The following is a 21824-nucleotide window of genomic DNA, read 5'->3' as shown; positions in this document are numbered from 1 at the left end:
GTGCAACAGAAATCTAACTTGTAGGATCATCACAGGCATATATAATATTCACAAAGAAAATCTTATTACGGATAAACTATACAAAAATTTATAAGAAAGAAAACATTTAGAAAAAAAAGTGGTTATAGTATTGCAATACAGTCATGTCAGTTTGTTCAAGAACCGAATGGTTAAAGGGAAGTAGCTGTTCTCAATCATAATAGTGTGGGACTTCAGGCTTCTGTAGATCCTGTTGGATGGTAGTTGCAAGAAGATGGCATGCTGAATGGTGAGGATCTTTGATTATAAATGACATCCATCTATAAACTGGAGAAGAGATTCTCACACAGCATACAGTGGTTGCTTAGCTAACTTTCAGCTACTGAGTCAGGCTGACAACTGATGTCCGCTTGCTTGAGTGACAGAACGGTGAAGCAGGTAGTGCAATCACTTCGTCTCTCTAGGAATCCAGATTCAATTCCAATCTCTGTTGAATTTGCATATTCTCCCTGTGGGTATCCACTGGGTGCTCCAGTTTCCTCTCACCCAATGTTCCCTCTAATGTGTAATAACCAGTGTGCACAAAAATCTTGTGCTGTGCAATTTTTTGCCCAGTGACAACAACATGTGCACATTGAATTTTTTATAGAGAGCTGGCAAAACACTATCAGGTAAGAACTTTGATCTCTTCTGGATTTGATAGTTTTCGGTCTTGTTCATGTGCACTTTCACAAAACAAAAATAGCAGGTAATGAAGGATATTCTTGCACACTGTCCATTGTGATTTGCTTGCTAAATGATGCTTTAAAAAGTCATCTCCAAATATCTCTCTGCTTTGTCACACCTGCAAATTCTCCAGCAAATTTTGCATCATGACAATACACACAGGTAACACCAGTTTCTCTATTGTACATAAATATTTATTGTAACTGCATGTTCCTGACCTCATGAGCTTTCAATAGAGCAGTTTCTACTGTTTCATTAAGCCATTGTACTTCACACCCTTTGCTTCCTTGGAATTTGACATCGTGAATCAATAATTTCTTCAATAAAAACAGTGTAATAAGCCAGTTCTAAAATCTGCAGACAAATCATCATAAACTCCACATTGTCAACACGTTCTGTATCAGAAACTGGAAAAGGAAATATGATTATGTATGATTACAAAATATACTTAACATGCCAATGAGGTAGAGGGCTGACAACATTTTGTGTACAGTTTAAATTCCTTTGTGCGCTAGTAGCAAAAGATGTGTGCATGCGCACACCTTAGGGGACATTGCTCCCACCTCCCATTGACATGCAGGTTGGTAGGTTAAACTGGCTGTTATAAATTATCCCTAGTGAACAGACAAGTAGTGGAACCTGATGAGAATAAAAGGGAATTCGACTAAATAGGTTAGTATGGGCTCAGTGGACTGCATGATCTATTATTCTATAATCTGGGTAGCTTCCAGTGCAAGGTGCTGATGGATACAAGAGATCCCACAGCAATATTCACGGAAAATCATTCAAACGCTGTAGGTATTCGGGGGGGGGGTCTTTTATCGAACATCACTAAAACAGAGTACATTGCTGTTACTGGGAACTCATGCAGCCAAGTTGCTATTTAATCAGCTACAAATCACTTAGGGTTGGAGGAAAGGAGGCTCTCAAATATCAGATTCAAGTTTTAGGTCATTGCTCACAGAATGGAGTAGCCCCCTATTAATTTTTCAATAGCCTCAGGAGATGTTCCATGGTTAGCAGAGAGATCAGGTGTTTGACCATTTGAATCCCAAATCTCTGAATTGGGATAAATGTAACATCCTTTGATTCTCACAAATTAAATATAAGACCATAAGGTATAGGAGCAGAAGTAGGCCATTCGGCCCACTGAGTCTGCTCCACCATTCAATCATGGGCTGATCCAATTCTTCCAGTCATCCCCACTCCCCTGCTTTCACTCCATACTCTTTGATGTCCTGGCTAATCAATAACCTACCTATCTCTGCCTTAAATACAGCCAATGACTTGGTCTCCACAGCTGCTCGTGGCAACAAATTCCATAGATTTACCACTCTCTGACTAAAGTACTTTCTCCGCATCTCTGTTCTAAATGGATATTCTTCAATCCTGAAGTCATGCCCTCTTGTCCTAGAATCCCCTAACATGGGAAATAACTTTGTCACATCTAATCTTTTCAGGCCTTTTAACATTCAGAATGCTTCTATGAGATCGCCCTCATTCTCCTGAGCTCCAGGGAATACAGCCCAAGAGCTGCCAGATGTTCCTCATACGGTAACCCTTTCATTCCTGGAATCATTCTTGTGAATCTTCTCTGGACCCTCTCCAATGTCAGTATACCTTTTCTAAAATAAGAAGCCCAAAACTGCACAAAATACTCCAAGTGTGGTCTCATGAGTACCTTACAGAGCCTCAACATCACATCCCTGCTCTTATATCCTATACCTCTAGAAATGAATGCCAACATTGCTTTCGCCTTCTTCACAACTGACAACCTGGAAGTTCACCTTTAGGGTATCTTGCACAAGGACTCCCAAGTCCCTTTGCATCTCTGCATTTTGAATTCTCTCCCCATCTAAAAAATAGTCTCCTCCTTTACTTCTTCAATCAAAGTGCATGACCATACACTTTCCAACATTGTATTTCATTTGCCACTTCTTTGCCCATTCCCCTAAACTATCTAGGTCTCTCTGCAGGCTCTCTGTTTCCTCAGTACTACCCACTCCTCCACCTATCTTTGTAACGTCGGCAAATTTAGCCACAAATCCATTAACACCATTGTCCAAATCATTAACCTTCATCGTAAAAATATATGTTCTTTTTTGGCAGCCAGCAAATAATTAATTCCCAAACAATCACCATCCTTCTCATCAGCAGCTACTGCTGTATCGTCAAAGTTTTTGTCAAATGCTTGCATCTTTTTCTTGAAGAGTGGCATCCATCATTGTGTGCAAGGCAGAATGTGCACACATGCCGACTGAAAGTTGAAAATTATTTGGCACTTATTGATACAAAATTGCTCCAAGCATGATGCTACTGCTTCAATATTGCACTAGTATCACATCTAGAACAATATCTCCCATTTCCTGGAAAGACAGCTAAATCCTGGCAGGAGCTCTTGCTTGAGGCTACATTCCTTCCACTGCTTTTATCAGCCACTGCTTTATAACTGCACACCCACTGAGCCATGTGTAATGTGACCTTTCTCACACCCAACTACGATATCCAGCGAGTCACAAACAATTGGCAGAAATGGTCTGGAAATAAGTGCAACGACCCAACAGACAAGGCTTTCAGCTTTGCACCCCAGAGGAGTTGCCCTAATTCGTAAAATTCTGCTGTACTAACCTGTTTGCTAGACAGGAAATAAGCTAATATTTCAGAACAGCTGAGTGGTTACCAATAGCAACGTGTGCATTAAGACACATCCAAGGCTTGAACATATACTCGCAATGTTACTTGTAAAAGATTCTACACTTGATGCGCCTAACATTGAACAATTTACAATATCCATGTTTAGAAACCTATTTAATACTAGCACATAATAGCATATGATAAAAATGGAACAGCATTGCCAGGTGGGAGAAAGCAGAGCTAATGTAGGAAATGAATGAGCTCTTTGTATTAACATTGGGAGAACATCTAAATAAAGTGAAAATAGAGGTGCTTGCAATGGATAAAAAGTAAAGCATCATTTAAGGTAGCTATTGAGATTTTCTTGGTCACTAGTTTACAAGTGCACCAGTGTTCAGTTAAACAAATGAGTAAGGTTATTCTTGCAACTTTTAACCCTTTAATTGAACAATTCAGGATAGATATGTTAATGCTTCGTACTAATGTCAGAATAGCATCATCTGGATTGAGGTGACTTGCGGAAAAGAATCCATAACATCAATTTGAACTGTACTACTGCCATCCTAATTCCATACATCTAAGGCATCCAGAAGCATGCCTCAGATGAAGTCGGGATTATTAGTGAAAGTTGCCTCACACGCTCCAGCTATGACTACGTGACACCTTTACAACAGTTTCATGAAGTTATGTTCTAATTTACCGATAGTCCTGTTGCAGAATTTTGACCTGAAACATTGATAATTTCTTTTCCCCACAGATAATGCTTAACCCACTGAGTTCCTCCAGCAGATTGTTTGTAGATTCAGATTCCAGCATCTGAAAGCTCTTGTGTCTCTAATTTACTTTTGGGTAATTACCATCTTCCCCACACAGAAACGCTAACTCCTTGCTCCAGCATTGATCGAAGACCACTAGAAACCCTTCATTTCATTATCCAAGTGCACATTCCTCACGTGCAGGTCTTGCTGAATGAGTGCTAGGAGACTATCTTGCTACAAAGGACTGCCATCTGCTCCATTCCTGTGGTTGAATGGTTATCAGGTTATAAACAAGGAAGGGTTTTCTTAACTGATGGCTTGCAGTATTCACAATATTACTTGTTGTGTTGGCTGAAACTCATTTATATAAGACAGACTAGGGATCACAGTTGGAGCCTGTTGACTTGTGCAGCTTTTGCTAGACTTTGCCTTGAAGGCTATTAGGAAATTTAGCCAATGTGCTTACATCCCACTTGGTGTGTTTCAGATTCACAATTATTAGCAACTCTGGAGGACTAACTCACTCTTTGATGAAATGCATATGCCAAGGATGCATTTACTTGCAAAAATTGGAAGTCAAGATGATGCCAGTGACCAATGGAGAAATGTTGCAGGCAGCTTACAAAACTATTAGATACTCTTCTACTTCCTCTTCTGAACAGTGATCGATTGAAGCCTGTAATTTCCCTATTAAGGATGTACTTTTGAGCTGACAAAATGATCTGACGTTTTTGTAATCTCCTGGGGAATTTGGTGAACTAGACTCTGAACAAAGCTGCCAAGGTGGCCATCTCTGGGGGTGTAGACTAAGTTGATCCCTGATGGTGGAAGTCAGTTCCATGGTCTGCTCCATTACTCTAGCTGAGCAAGATTAAAATTGCTAAGGATGAGAACAGAAAAGAAACAGATGTTCAGCTGTCTCCTTCTCTTCTCACTGGTGCTGTCAGGCAGGAGGTACAGGACTCTAGGGTCCCACGTGGCCAGGATTGGGAATAGCTGCTACCCTGCAACCCCGGGCTCCAGGACAGGCTTCACTCGCCTCAGCGCTGAACAGGTTCTGCAGCTGCAGGCTCACGTTCAGCCACTCTGCAGTTCATGGTCCATGTGTTTTTGTTTACATTTTGTGCAACTTGATCAAGGCACTTCAGCGCAAAAATGACTCTGCAGCGGTGGCCTACAACATTGCACTCACCTCTGCACTGAACTGGCTCTGTGTCTGTGGATTCACTTTCAGGACTTCTGCAGTTAATTTTCTGTGTTTTATTTGTTTACTTGACCAATTTGTTTTTTTTTCACAAATTGTGATTTGACGGTCTTATATGAGCTTGCTTTTTAATGGGTTCTGTTTCTTTGCTGACTGCCTGCAAGAAGATGAATCTTAAGTTTGTATATTGTACACATACTTTGATAATAAACGTTCTTTGAATTTTGAAACTCGTCTATACACCTCAAGAACGCACAACCAGCAATGAAACAGATGGCCCCACTCTACAAACAGAAAATACTGGAAACACTCAGCAGAACTGATGACTCTTCACCTTTGATCTAAATTGGTTTCTTTCTCCAGAGACGCTGCCTGAACTTAGTGTATTTAGAACATTTTCCATTTTCTTTTCATATTTCCAGCATTTTTAGTTCTTTTTTTGCTTACTGTTGATTGGGGAACAAATGATCCTCAGGCAATTGTTGCACTTTTTATTTGAAGTACTTACTTGCTAAAATACAGTTCAAGATCATTCAGCCGAAGCCTCTGTGGCAAAATTCTGTTTTTCCTTAAATCTATCTGAGGAGGTGTGAATATTCAACAACTCACTCAGCAGCACAACACAGAGTGGGAGTAGGGCCCTGGAGAAAATGTTAAACACAGGACTCCCGAGCTCAATACACTGCAGCTTATTCAAGATATGATATACATGCTACATAATACTAAAAACTTGTACTCAAGACAGGGTAAGGTCACTTCAGAAACTACTCAACATGCATTGGAAATGAAACATATTTAAACACTTTAATGTCTCACCTCTAAGCTGTGGTGCAGCATACAGTTCAATGAATGACCTTACCCGCAGGGTTGTAATAGTGGAGGGATCTTTGATTCTGCCATCTTCATCTTTTAAGTTATATCCTTCTGGTCTCTTGTCCCGCTCGCTGATCTTCCATAGTTTAACTGTCTTATCTATTTACAAACAATTAGGACTGTGTTATCCTGGAGAGTTACATTATTTATAAAACAAACTATTTTTCCGCTCTCTCAAGATGAAGAGTCTTTGACCAGAAACTTTGACTCCATTTCTTTCTCCGCAGATGCTGCCTGATATGCTGAGTATTTACAGCATTTAGGTTTTTACTTCAGATTTCCAGCATCCCCATGTTTACAGTTCCATGGCTTAGCATTGTCCCTGTGAGGTCTGGCCTGCTGATTCAAGCATGTCATTCAGATTACCCTGCAATCTGTGAGAAACTTCACCAAAAATCCATGCATGAAGTGCAATCATCTTTCTCCTTTCTGATGTATCTGTAGAGCTCCCTCCTAGGAATAAATCCTGGTAGGCTTATGATTCATTACACTCACAAATGGTTAGTAGAATAGAAAGTGTACTATGGAATTGAATTAACACAGTAGCAGGGCTGAAGCGGTATTGAGGAGTTCTGAAAATTATACAATCCATTTGGCTCTTCCCTGGTGCCTTCACACTTGACCAAGACTCCCAACTGAAACTTCATCCCCATCACTCATTCCCCTTTATCCATGTGTCTTCTCTGTAAACTAACCTATGAAGGGCCATGATTGATGAGAAGGAAAGCTGCATTACCAATACAATGGTTTAATGGATATAATATGCTATTTGATAAGAACATGTGGCTAATTAGCTCAGAGAACCTGCTCCGCAATTCAATCATAGCTGATATTTTTTAAACCCCATTCTCCTGTAACCATTAATGTCCTAACCAATTAAGAATCTATCAATCTCTGCCTTAACTTCACCCAATGATTTGGCCTTCACAGCCCTCCATGGCAATGAATTCTGCAGATTCACCATCCTCTGGCTGAAGAAATTCCTCTTTATCTCAGTTTTAAAGGGATGTCTCTTTATTCTGAGGCTGTGCTCGCGAATCCTGAACTCTCTTATTAATGGAAACTCCATCTCCACATCCACTCAATTTTGGTCTTTCTGTATCTGCTACATTTCAATGAGATACTCCCTCATCCTTGGAACTCCATCGAGCAGAGGTTCAGAGGTTAAACTTCTCATTCCTGGGATCGATCATGGCTGAGGACTTCTTCTGATCCCTCACCAGAACCACCACATTATTCCTTGCAGGGTCAAAAGTTGCTCACAATATTCCAAACGCAGTGTGAGTAACACCATATAAAGCTTGTGGGTGAGCTATTTTAATGATCCATATCATCAAATCATCAACCAGCCCTCCATCACGTTCATTGTCATTGACTGTAGAAGCATGATTACATGGCCTGCAATATCACATTCTCTTCTTCTCAGTGGGGATATATATTGTTTCCAGTTAATCCTTCTGATGAAACATGTATTTGTATCCTGTCATTTCTTGGTTGCGAATACTGCGTCCACTAAGATCTGAGACACCAAAGCCTGTTCTTTTTTATATAAATATAAAACCAAATATGATTTGTGGAAAAGTCAAATAACACAGTATGCGTACAGTATTTAAAATGGAGGGGGGTAGCTTAAAGGGGCTAGCTGTCTGAAAGAGGCTGCTAGGGGTGGCGCTGGAAGCATTTACAATAGGGGCTCTTGAGGCTCCTAAATAGATACATACATCTCCAGGGAATGGGGGGATGTTCACGCAGAAGTGAGTTAGATTAAACTGGCATCATGTTTGAACACAGATGTCGTGGGCCAAAACGCCTGCTCCTGTCCTATGTTCTATAATTTATTTCTGAAGGTTTGCTTGTCAAAGTGTCCAGTCTCTAATTCCCAAAGACTGGAGGACAGCCTTCAAAGGCTGTTAATCCAATTTCACTCTTCAGACTATGACATGTAGGTACTTTGTTCACTGTAGAGATTTGAAACTGACAGCTGTTTTGATAACCACACTGAAATTCCTACAGGGATGACTTTGGTGGAGAGGAGTGTGTTGACGTTCCTTTGGCTTGCTGACAGACAATTGATAGGAAACTTTATACCTAAGCGTAAGGACAGGAGCAGAGCTCCATCCTGATAGGTGATGTGATGGATGAGTTTAAAATATTAAAGGAGATTGCAAATGTAGATATATAAAACTCCATTAATCTGGCACATTCTGAACTGATGGAGCTGTACTGACAGACTTTCTGGTGCATAAGACCATAAGATATATGAACAAAATTAGGCCATTTGGCCCATCAAGTCTTCTCCACTATTCGATCATGGCTGATTTATTATCGATCCCTTTCTCCTGCCTTCTCCCTGTACTATTTGACACCCTTACTAATTGAGAACCTATCAATCATCAATCTCTGCTTTAGACATATCCAATTACCTGGCCTCCATAGCCATCAATGGCAATGAATTCCACAGATTCACCAACTTTGTCTAAGAAATTCTTACTCATCTCTATTCTAAAGAAACATCTCTCTATTCTGAGACTGTGCCTACAGGTCTGAGGCTCCACCTCTCCATTTTCACTCTACCTAAGCCTTTCAATATTCGATAGGATTCAATGAGATTCCACCGCCCCTGCCCATTCTTCTAAACTCCAGTGAGTATAGGCCCAGAGCCATCAAGCACTGCTCATACGTTAACCTCTTTATTCCCAGGATAATTTTTGCAAACCTCCTGTGGACCCAGTACATGCCAGTACATGCTTTCTTAGATTAGGGGCCCAAAATTGCTCACAATGCTCCTAGTGCAATATGCCAAATGCCTCAGTATTACATCCTTGCTCCTATCTTCTAGTTCTCTGGAAATGAATGCTAACAATGTATTTGCCTTCCTTACCACCAAATCAACCCGTAAGTTAACCTCCCAAGTCGCTGCAACTCTCATTCCTAAATTTGCTCTCCATTGACCACACATTTACCTATACTATTCCACCTGCAACTTCTTTGCCTATTCTCCTAATCTGTACAAATCCTTCTGCAGATGTCCTGCTTCCACTACCTTCCCCATTCATATCATCTGCAAACTTGGTGACAAAGCCATCTGTGGTCTATGGGAGGCTTTTCCTATCAATAGCCCTATACACTTTTAATGCCTTTTTCTTTTTTAAAGATGTTGCACAGTACTATAATACAAGGGGTGATTGATAAATTCGTGGCCTACAGTAGAAGGAGTCAATTTTAGAAAGCCTAGCACATGTTTTTTTCAGCTGAGTCCCCCCCTATATTTACATACTTAGTCCAGCCGTTGTGGAGCATACGGATTTTGGACCTTCAGAAGGTGTCCACAGCAGGGGTGATTGATAAGTTCGTGGCCCAAGGTAGGAGGAGATGAGTTATACAGCTCTCATTACATGCACATACAGTTCAACGCTTTGAGTGATTATGCAGAAAGTTTGAAGTTAATAACTCATCTCCTTCTACCCAAGGCCACGAACTTATCAATCATCCCTGCTGCGGACGCTTTCTGGAGGTCCGAGATCCGTATGCTCCATGACTGCTGGACTAAGTGTGCAAATATAGGAGGGGACTATGTTGAAAAATAAATGTGCTAGGTTTTCTACAATTGACTCCTTCTACCTTAGGCCACGAACTTATCAATCACCCCTCGTACTTTTTTCCTGGTGAGTTTAAATAAAGCATCAGTAACAAGGCCCCGGTATGCTTTAAGGGAGTACAAGAAAGATCACACATGAGCTACCCATTGAATCTTTGGGTTTTCCAAATAATTGGTTGGCAAATTATGACATTTTTCCTGTATAGAGAAAATGGTTCTTTTGATAGGTGAATCCAGCCGAAAGGATCACCTTTCCAAAATGAAAGCTTTCTATTCAGAACATTAGAGCTCAAGAAAACAGGAGCAGGAGTAGGTCACCAGGCCCTCTAGCCTGCCCTGCATTCAGTTTGACCATAAGTCATTTATTTCAGGCCTCAAAGCCTCTGTTGTGCCAAATTGCAATGGTCCTCAATACTTCAGATATTTACCCATCACTGTATCTACTTATATTTAAGGGTTGGCTTCCATCACCCTTGGAGGGAGAGAATTCCAAGATTCACTACCCTGTTGGAGAATTTCTATACACCTCAGATTTAAAAGACCACACACTTATGATCTAAGGAAACAGGTTCAGTGATCACGTAAGGGAGAGTGCAGAAATAAGAAACTCCTTCCAATAACCACTGTGACTTTCTGAGATCAGCTCATTTTTCATGCATGTGTTGAAAATATAAAATTAAAACAGAAAACACTTGAAATTTTCAGGCAGTGTGTGTAGAGAGATAGGTAATATATAGGTTTTTGCTTGGTAAAAATAATTGAGGTTAGAGAACCAAGCCAGTCAAGCAGAGTTAAGATGTCGATCTGCCATAATCTCATTCTAAAGCAAAACTGGCTGAAGACCATATATCTTTTCTCTAATGTTCCTAGACTGGGACAAATACAAAACTGCAGCATACAAAAATATCATATACCTTCTTATTATTCACAGACCCACAAAGATATTAATTGTTTTGCAATTGATAGGAAATAGCAAATGATAAAACACGTGAGACACTTTACAATCTATTACCAATACTATGTTCCTATAACCTACCATTGGTTGACAGAAGAAAGTAAGCTGCATTTTGCTGGGGGAGCCACCTGATTTTATTTATCTTCTCTTCAATCTCAAGACTCTTCAGATAGTCAAACTCTGGTTCATGGCTCTGGAAAGTGCTGTAAACATTATATTCTCCCCTGCGATGGGACTGGTTTTTACTCTGTGGGCAAATAACAAAATAAATGCATTACTCACAACTTGTCTCAGTTATACCACTTAAAGATAAATACTGAGTATTATTATCTGGATTAGTAAAAGATAAATTATTAGAGGGAAGAGATTATTGTACCTATAGAGAGCATGTTTAATAAGCAGAGGCTGAGCGATCTTGAGCTTTCTCTTTGGAGTGAAGGAGGATGAGAGACGACTTGATACAGAGGTATAGATAGAGAAGACAGCCAGTATTACAGGAAAGTATAAGGGGATGTCAGAGGTATGGCTTTTATTACACAGAGAGTGGTAAGTGAGTGTTATGCTCTATTGGGGATAGTGGTAGTAGAGGCAGATATATTGGGGAGATTTAAGAGACTCTAAGATAGGCACATGGATGAAAGAAAAATGGAGAGCTATGTGGGAGGGAAGCATTAGATTGTTCTAGGCATTGGTTCAAAGGTTGACACAACATCGTGGAATGATTGTTGATGTCAGACGGGGTCAGTTTGAGTATCTCAGAAACTGCTGATCTCCTGGAGTTTTCACACACAGCAGTCTCTAGAGTTTCAAAGGTACATTTTATTATCAAAGTATGCATGCAGAATACAGCTCTGAGATTCCTCTTCTCCAGCTAGCCATAGAATACAGGAAACCATAGTCTTGTTGAAAGAAGACATCAATCCCCCCAACACGAAAAGAAAAAGAAAGAATTTACAGACCCCACCCCCCCAACCACTCCCTCACACAAAAACTAAAGATCATTCAAACCTCCAGCCTGCCAACTCAGAAGAAAGAAAGGACGGAACATGAAAAACAACATAGAACTGAAAGAGGCCAATATGAACTACAGTTAGTTTCAACTACATTCCTATCGATAAATTTCAGAATTTCAATAACATCTCCGAGAGTATAGGGACCGCAGCAACTCTGACTCTGAGGGCAGTGATTCGAACCAGCGGTCCCTCCGAGGGCAGTGATCAAACCAGCGGCCCCTCCAAAGGCAGTGACTCGAACCAGCAGTCCCTCCAAAGGCAGTGACTTGAACCAGCGGCCCCTCCAAAGGCAGTGACTCGAACCAGCGGTCCCTCCGAGGGCAGTGGTCAAACCAGCGGCCCCTCCAAAGGCAGTGACTCGAACCAGTGGCCCCTCCGAGGGCAACGACACAAACCAGCGGCCTCTCAGGCTGCAGCAACTCAAACAGTTCAGCATTCAACACCGCAATTTCCTCCGGGCTCAGCAAGAAGCTCAGAGACCTTGGCCTTGACCCTGCCTTGTGCAGCTGGATCCTGGACTTCCTGTCAAATGGCTGGCAGGTGGTAAGAGTGGGCTCCCTCACCTCCAACCCTCTGTCTCTCAACACAGGAGCCCCTCAGGGCTGTGTACTGAGTCCCCTCCTTTACTCCGTGTATTCCCATGACTGTGTCACCACGCACAGCTCCAATCTAGTAATTAAATTGGCCAATGAAACTACATTGATTGGCCTTATCTCAAATAATAACGAGGTGGCCTACAGGGAATAAGTCATCTGTCTGACACAGAAGTGTCAAGAAAACAACCTCTCCCTCAATGTCGCAAAAACAAAGGAGCTGGTTGTGGATTACAGGAGGAATGGAGACAGGCTAGCCCCTATTGACATCAATGGATTTGGGGTTGAGAGCGTAAACAGCTTTAAATTCCTCGGCGTACACATCAATGAGGACCGCACATGATCTGTGCACACCAAATGTATAGTGAAAAAGGCACAACTGCACCTCTTTCACCTCAGATGGTTGAAGAAGTTTGGTATGGAGTGGTGTGGACAGCCCAGCGCATCTGTATATGTGAACTTCCCATATAACCATATAGCAATTACAGCATGGAAGCAGGCCATCTTGGCCCTTCTAGTCCGTGCCGAATGCTTACTCTCACCTAGTCCCACTGACCTGCACTCAGCCCATAACCCTCCATTCCTTTCCTGTCCATATAGCTATCCAATTTAACTTTAAATGACAATATCGTGCCTGCCTCAACCACTTCTGCTGGAAGCTTGTTCCACACAGCTACCACTCTCTGAGTAAAGACGTTCCCCTTGTGTTACCCCTAAACTTTTGCCCTTATCTCTCAACTCATGTCCTCTCGTTTGAACCTCCCCCACTCTCAATGGAAATAGTCTATCCACGTCAACTCTGTCTATCCCCCCTCATAATTTTAAACACCTCTATCAAGTCCCCCCCTCGGCCTTCTATGCTTCAAAGAATAAAGACCCAATTTGTTCAACCTTTCTCTGTAACTTAGGTGATGAAACCCAGGTTACATTCTAGTAAATCTTCTCTGTACTCTCTCAATTTTATTGACATCTTTCCTTTAATTCAGAGACCAGAACTGTACACAATACTCCAAATTTGGCCTTACTAATGCCTTGTACAATTTTAACATTACATCCCAACTCCTTTACTCAATGCTCTGATTTATAAAGGCCAGCATACCAAAAGCTTTCTTCACCACCCTATCCACATGAGATTCCACCTTCAGGGAACTATGCACCATTATTCCTAGATCCCTCTGTTCTACTGCATTCTGCAATGCCCTACCATTTACCATGTATGTCCTATTCTGATTAGTCCTACCAAAATGTAGCACCTCACATTTATCAGCATTAAACTCCATCTGACATCTTTCAGCCCACTCTTCTAACTGGCCTAAATCTCTCTACAAGCTTTGAAAGCCTACTTCATTATCCACAACACCACCTATCCTAGTATCATCTGCATACTTACTCATCCAATTTACCACCCCATCATCCAGATCATTAATGTACATGACAAACAACACTGGACCCAGTACAGATCCCTGAGGCACACCACTAGTCACCGGCCTCCAACCTGACAAACAGTTATCCACCAGTACTTTCTGGCGTCTCCCATCCAGCCACTGTTGAATCCATTTCACTACTTCAATATTAATACCTAACGATTGAACCTTCCTAACTAACCTTCCGCGTGGAACCTTGTCAAATGCCTTACTGAAGTCCATATAGACAACATCCACCGCTTACCCTCGTCAACTTTCCTAGTAACCTCTTCAAAAAGTTCAATAAGGTTTGTCAAACATGACCTTCCACACACAAATCCATGTTGACTGTTCCTAATCAGACCCTGTCTATCCAGATAATTATATGTACCATTTCTAAGAATACTTTCCATTAATTTACCCACCACTGACGTCAAACCTACAGGCTAATAATTGCTAGGTTTACTGTTAGAACCCTTTTTAAACAATAGAACAACATGAGCAATACACCAATCCTCCGGCACCATCCCCATTTCTAATGACATTTGAAATATTTCTGTCAGAGCCCCTGCTATTTCTACACTAACTTCCTTCAAGGTCCTCGGGAATATCCTGTCAGGACCCGGAGACTAATCCACATTTATATTCCTTAAAAGCGCCAATACTTCCTCTTCTTTAATCAACATAGTTTCCATAACTTCCCTACTTGTTTCCTTTACCTTACACAATTCAACATCCTTCTCCTTCGTGAATACTGAAGAAAAGAAATTGCTCAAAATCTCCCCCATCTCTTTTCGTTCCATACATAGCCGTCCACTCTGATTCTCTAGGGGACCAATTTTATCCCTCACTATCCTTTTGCTATTAATATAGCTATGGAAACCCTTTGGACTTATTTTCACCTTACTTGCCAAAGCAACCTCGTATCTTCTTTTAGATTTCTAATTCTTTCTTAAGAATCTTTTCACATTCTTTATATTCCTCGAGCACCTCATTTACTCCATGCTGCCTATATTTGTTGTAGATATCTCCCTTTTACCGAACCAAATTTCCAATATCCCTTGAAAACCATGGCTCTCTCAAACTTTTAACCTTTCCTTTCAACCTAACAAGAACATAAAGATTCCGTACTCTCAAAATTTCACCCTTAAATGACCACCATTTCTCTATTACATCCTTCTCATAAAACAATTTGTCCCAATCTACTCCTTCTAAATCGTTTTCACATCTCCTCAAAGTTAGCCTTTCTCCAATCAAAAATCTCAACCCTGGGTCCAGACCTATCCTTCTCCATAATTATATTGAAACTAATGGCATTGTGATCACTGGACCCGAAGTGCTCCCCAAAACATACCTCCGTCACCTGACCTATCTCATTCCCTAACAGGAGATCGAACACTGCCCTTTCTCTAGTTGGTACCTTTATGTATTGCTGCAAAAAACTATCCTGCACACATTTTACAAACTCCAAACCATCCAGCCCTTTTACAGTATGGGCTTCCCAGTCTATGTGTGGAAAATTAAAATCTCCCACAATCACAACCTTGTGTTTACTACAAATATCTGCTATCTCCTTACAAATTTGCTCCTCCAATTCTCGCTCCCCCCTACAAGTGTTACTACATCTCTCCCATTGCTCAATTCCACCCAAATAGCCTCCCTAGACGAGCCCCCTAACCTATCCTGCCAGAGCACTGCTGTAATATTTTCTCTGACAAGCAATGCAACACCTCCCCCTCTTGCCCCTCCCATTCTATCACACCTGAAGCAACGAAATCCAGGAATATTTAGTTGCCAATCACACCCCCCCCACAACCATGTTTCACTAATAGCTACAACATCATACTTCCAGGTATCAATCCATACTCTAAGCTCATCCACCTTTCTAACAATGCTCCTATGATTCAGGACATTTACAAGCACAGATATATAAAAAGGGCCCATAGGATCATTGCGGACCTGAGTCACCCCACCACAAACTGTTCCAGCTGCTACCAGCTGGGAAGCAGTACGCAGCATAAAAGCCAGGACCAACAGGCTCGAGGACAGCTTCTTCCACCAGGCCATCAGACTGATTAACTCACACTGATTTGAGTGTACTCTATATTACATTAACTGTTCTATTTATTATAAATTACAATGATTGCACATTGAGACAGAGATGTAACATAAAAATTTTTACTCCTCATCTATGTGAAGGATGTAATAAATAAAGTAGATTCAATTCAATTCAGTTCATTTCAACCTGCAGACACACCGAGGAAAGCATCAAGAGCCAGTGCCCTCTCTGAGGACAGCAACTCGAACTAGCGACCTCTCCGAGAACCGCTCGCTCTCCTCTACATTTGCCTCAACTTTCAATCATCCTTGATGCTTTAATCAGTGAGAAATGTCATCAATCATGGCCCCTTGTCTTGTCCCTGAGCTTCCCCTCGTGTGACCTCGTGCTCACATATCTCTCCTGAAGTTTTCTTGTGGACAGCCGAGTGCGAGCTCATTCGAATGAACTGCAGACTGTAAGTCACAGGCTCCAACAGTTTCAAAAACAAAATTAAGATAAGAAGAATAATTAAAAGACACAAAAAAACTGAAATGATTGACTATCTAGGAGATGTCGCCTGAGGAATTGTTGTTCATTGGCACCATCTTGAATGGAAGGGAAAAAAAATTACAGAGATAGGCATGAAAAACAAACAAACATCCAATGAGCAGCAGATCTGTGGGCAAAAAGTGCTTTGTTCTACAATGCCTTGTCAAAGGGAGAGATCAGAGAAGAATGGCCAGACTGGTTCAAGCTGGCAGGAAGGTGACAGTACATCAGATAACTGTGTCTTACATCAGTGTTGTGCAGAAGAGCATCTCTGAATGCACAACACATCAAAACTTGAAGTCAATTGGCTACAAAGGCAGAAGACCACGAACAGATTAGGTATCTCCTGTACCTAATAACGTAGCCATGAGTCAATCCACAAAAGAGATCTTTTTAGTTCAGTGACTCAAACTAATATAGAGGAAGTAACTTACAAGGAGCTTTTATTTCAAAGGATCTGTGTGAGGAATGGTGGTGATGCTGATAAAACGAATACAGAATCAGAATCAGCATGCACAGGAATCAAAATAACAACGTTACAATCCAATTCCTTTCACTCAGTTTTTCCTGTCAGTTCTCACAAACCCCAGATTGCCTGCAAGTAAACATTGGCCAAGAGCTGTCCTATTAGAATTTTGTCGAAAGGTATATCTCTACCAAGGGGAATAAATGAAAGTTTTATAGTGAATTTTCTGAAGATTGCCCACAGACCTACCACCTTTCCCCTAATGGTTTCCATTTTTACCTCCTTTGCTGATCAGATTGTAGTACTGGTAACTATCTCCCTCCAGCAGTTGTCTCCAACTTGTACTCCCCTCCCCCACCTTTCTCCATCTGCCTCCCATTTTATCTCTTTTGTCTGCCGCCATCTGCAGTGCACTTGGTGCAACCTGCCTGGCAGCTTTCATTGACATAAAAGATTCTGCAGATGCTGGAGATCTTGAGCAACACACACAAAATGCTGGAGGAACTCAGCAGAACTCTGCATTCATGGAGGGGAATAGACAGTTGACAGTTCTGATGAAGGGCCTTGGCCCAAAACAATGATTGTTTCCTCCCTTCCATAGATACTGCCTGATGTGCTGAGTTCCTCAAGGTGTGTTTATGTGTGTGTGTGTGTGTGTGTGTGTGTGTGTCTGCTTTCATCCACCTCAGTCCATCAATGACCACTGGCTCCCATCTCACCACCTCCCTTCTCCCCTTCGGCTGGCTAGTTCCAACCTGGAAGGTTGCCATTGTTACTCCCCCCTCATCTCCACCCACATAATGCTTGACCTCATGAGTTCCTCCAGCCTTTCAACAGTACCCTTTAAAGATATTGTTAGGAGAATCAGTCAGTTCTCACCCCTGCAGATGTAGATTTTGTGCTGCTGTCTCCCTTATTCGTATTTGGGCATGGATGGGGCATTAGGGTGAGCACTGAACCTCACCATGAAGATGTAACTATCTAATCCTATTAGACTACAAAAACTGCAGTTCATTTCCAGGCAGAAGAGGGAAACAGGGAAATCAAACGAGAAATTAAAGAGAGGTACAAGTTGTGGTTTGGCGTTGCAGATGTAACAATAATGAGGATCAATTTACCATCAAGAAGAGAATTTGTAATTCTGTAATGTGACTGGTAAACAAGGATCTACTCTGCGTGCTCTACAATGATGTGAAACTAAAAGACATTTTAATGGGATAGGAAGTAATTTCCTTTTTTCCCCAATCAGAAACCATGGATGAACAGAGAATTTTGCCTCCTACTCAAAGCCAGAGATTCAGCCTTCAGGTCTGGAGACCAGGAGGCTTACAGCTCAGCCAGGGCCAACCTGAGGAGGGGAATCTCTCAGGCTAAACACACATACAAACAGAGCATCGAGGAGCATTTCAACTCCTCAGACCCCCTGCACGTGTGGCATGGCATACAGATCATTACAGACTTCGAATCACCTGGTACTGTGCCCCCTTCCAGCTCTGTTTCCCTCCCTGACGAGCTCAATTACTTCTTCGCTCGCTTTGACCGAGGAGAACAAGGAGGTCACCTTCAAAGCGGATCTCCCACCTAGTGAACTGCCTCCCTCACTTTCCACCTCCGATATTTGCGCCACCCTGAGCAGGATGAATGTATGGAAGGCAGCTGATCTGGATGGAATACCAGGCTGTGTGCTCAGAGTCTGTGCAGGGCAGTTGGCTGAGGTCTTCATGGACATTTTTAATCTGTCTCTGGCCCAGGCGGTTGTCCCCACAATCTTCAAGATCGCGACCATCGAGCCAGCGCTGAAGCATTCTACTGCCACAGGCCTGAATGACTTCTGCCCAGTTGCACTCACCCCCATCATTGCAAGCAACACACATAAAAAAATGCTGGTGAACGCAGCAGGCCAGGCAGCATCTATAGGAAGAGGTACAGTTATTGCAAAGTGCTTTGAGAGATTGGTTCTATCACATCTGAAATCCAGTCTGCCCACTACCTAAGACCCCCAACAATTTGCCTATCGCACCAACACGTCAACAGAGGACGCCATATCCACGGCACTTCACTCTGCCCTGACCCACCTGGACAGCCCCAACTCTTGCGTCAAAATGCTGTTCATTGACTTTAGTTCGGCATTCAGTACTGTGATTCCCTCCAAGCTGATCGCCAAACTTCGCCAGCTTGGTATCAGCTCATCCCTCTGCAATTGGACTTGGACTTTCTAACAGACCCCAATCAGTAAAGTTAGACAACCTCTTCTCCTCCACTCTCACACTAAAGGCTGCCTCAAGGCTGTGTGCTGAGCCCTCTTCTGTACTCCCTTTTCACCTATGACTGTGTTCCTGTACATGGTTCTAACTCCATAATCAAGTTCACAGACAACACCACGGTGGTTGGCCTGATCAGAGGGGATGACAAGACGGCGTACAGGAACGAGGTCCAGCACCTGGCCGCGTGGTGCGCCGACAACAACCTGGACCTTAACACCCAGAAGACCAAGGAGATCATTGTAGACTTCCGGCATGCTAGGAGCCACACTCACGTCCCCATCTACATCAAGGGAGTTGTAGTGGAGCATGTATCAAGCTTCAAATTCCTTGGTGTCCACATTTCCGAGGATCTCTCCTGGTCCCTGAACTCCTCCATCCTGCCCTCTGTCCCAGGATACTGATGGACTTTTACCACTGTACCATTGAGAGCATACTCACCAACTGCATCTCAGTGTAGTATGGCAATTGTCCTGTATTGGACCCCAATGCACTCCAGCATGTGGTGAAAACTGCCCGGCGGATTATTGGCACCCAATTGCCCACCATTGAGAACATCTACCATAAACGCTGCCTGGGCAGGGCGAAAAGCATTATCAAAGATGCATCTCACCCTAACCATGGACTTTTTACTCTCCTCCCATCTGGTAGGCGCTACAGGAGCCTCCGTTCCCACACCAGCAGGCACAGGAAGAGCTTCTTCCTCGAGGCTGTGACCCTGCTGAACCTCACATCACAACGCTAAGCGGTATTGCACTCATATTGTACTGTCTCAGTACTTTTATATTTGTGTGCTGTAGCACTTATTTCTTATTCGCAGTTATTTTGTAAATAACACTATTCTTTGTATTTCTGGTTAGATGCTAACTGTGTTTCATTGGCTTTGTATCTGTACTCGGCACAATGACAATAAAGTTGAATCTAATCTAATCTAATCTAATCTAATTAACAAAGCGGCCACACAACATACTGTAACATAACTAACTGGGCATTAAAGACCAAGAATTATTTAGATAACATCTCTAAGATTTACTTTAATAGTGATCCAGGTTAAATAAACTATTGAAAAGGGAAATAAAGGATGGATGTTAAATTTCATGGTCAGAATGAAAACAGAGAAAGGCCATGTACAGAACCTTGATTAGGCTGCACAGCAAACCATAAACTGCGCAGCTCACCATTATAATGAAAGAGATACAAGAGCACTCTAAAAATGTTCTACATTATTTGCTTACATATTGCTTCTCAAAATAAAATGGAATTTGATTGTGGAGCAGTGAAATCAGGAAATGGTTAGTGGTAATGTCTCCCTAACGTTAGGGACAACAGAATATTCCAAGACTCAAATTGACCGTTTAGGTCCATCCCAGGTTACAAAGACCTGATACGGACTGCCCATTCATTTGGGAGACCAGTAGTCTGCTGTGGGAGTGGAGGCATCTTCTGCTGTGTGAGAACTCAATGCATGGCTTTGGTGTAAGCCTGGGATCACAGTAAACATTCTATCTTTATGTAGCATGAATGAAACAAACTAGTCCTTTATTACATACAGAGCAGAGATTTTATTCAGTAAGGATAATAATTTTCTTGCAACAATAAATCATTGCATCTTGGAGAGAAATCTGACTGGTTGAGTTAAATGCCTGGTCTATCTATAATTCACCCCTGGTTGGCCGATGTTTTTAATTCAATATGGGTGGCCATGTTTCTCACTTATGAATTGTTTGGGTTATGAACAGTTCTCAGAAACTATCAGTACTCAGATGCCTGTTATAACCTGGCGAGGACCCTGCAATTCATTCTTGGCATGAAAGTTCATGGATGAAAGATAGATGAACAGTGTTGAGGCAAGGTTGGCAGTGATCAAAAGACATGAGTGGCCCCACTCCAGCTCCCAGAAAAGTATTCCCACACACACTGCTTGTATAATGAACACACACTATCCATTACACAACATTGCATGTATTGCTGCCTCTCCACCAGAATGCACAAACAAATTTCCCCAATTCTGCTGAATGATCACAGATCTGAAAGAGAAACTCATTTCTTTTCTCTCTACATGGATGTTGCTTGACTTGCTGTGTATTGCCAGCATTTTCTGCTTCTATTTCATCTAGCTAGTGTGTAGAATAATGCAAACTCGTATCTCAGCTTCATCATGGGAAAATCACAAATACTCTTGGTCCTCTGTCTGATCCTGTCCATTGATGTACACTGCAAGGCATAGTAAGCTGTCAGGATCCCTATCTAAGGAATGCCCTGGAACATGCATTGGCTGAGCAGCAACTTTACAGTACTTTGACAAAGTATTCAGCCCCCACAAATTTTACTGGCTCATTTTCTAAATCTAAAATTTATGGAGTAGCTTTTTTTTGAGGTATCTATAAAACATTGTGCAGCATGTCAAGAGAAATTCCAAAAATAAAATCCAAAACCTGTCAACAATTTACAAAGAATTAAAACCAAAATTCTGAGGCTAAAAAAGTGTTCATCCCTTTTGTAATTGACTTCTGGTATATATGGTGACTGTGTACAATGCTCCTTCGGTCAACATCTTCTGAATGGATCATGAAACAATCTTTTTCCTTCTTTTACGTCTTTCACATTTGTTTTTTTTATCTTATATGTGGTTCTGGAACTGTTGGAGTCTGTGATTTGTCATTTGGAGATCATTTGGGTGTTCCAGCGCTCTGCAGTCCCCCAGAGGATTCCAGGAGGTAGAGGCAGCATGTATGGACCTCAAGCCCATGAGCCGATGTTTGACTACATTT

At 41.9% G+C, this 21824-nt stretch overlaps 1 protein-coding gene across 1 annotated transcript in view; it reads right to left on the bottom strand.

Moving 5' to 3' along the window:
• Positions 1–21824, bottom strand: part of LOC140200342 (serine/threonine-protein phosphatase 2A 55 kDa regulatory subunit B beta isoform) — a 395776-nt gene that overhangs the window by 106807 nt on the left and 267145 nt on the right. Inside the window, exons 3-4 of the mRNA XM_072263535.1 lie at positions 10809–10974; positions 6161–6273 (exon numbers count right to left, since the gene is read on the bottom strand). Coding sequence (XP_072119636.1) covers positions 6161–6273; positions 10809–10974 — 279 coding nt within the window. The remainder of the gene's footprint in view (positions 1–6160; positions 6274–10808; positions 10975–21824) is intronic.

This window comes from Mobula birostris, chromosome 7 (genome assembly GCF_030028105.1).
Source record: "Mobula birostris isolate sMobBir1 chromosome 7, sMobBir1.hap1, whole genome shotgun sequence".
Classification (NCBI taxonomy): domain Eukaryota; kingdom Metazoa; phylum Chordata; class Chondrichthyes; order Myliobatiformes; family Myliobatidae; genus Mobula; species Mobula birostris.
The sequence above is the reverse complement of the archived record's forward strand: the minus strand, read 5'-3'. Positions and strand labels throughout refer to the sequence as shown.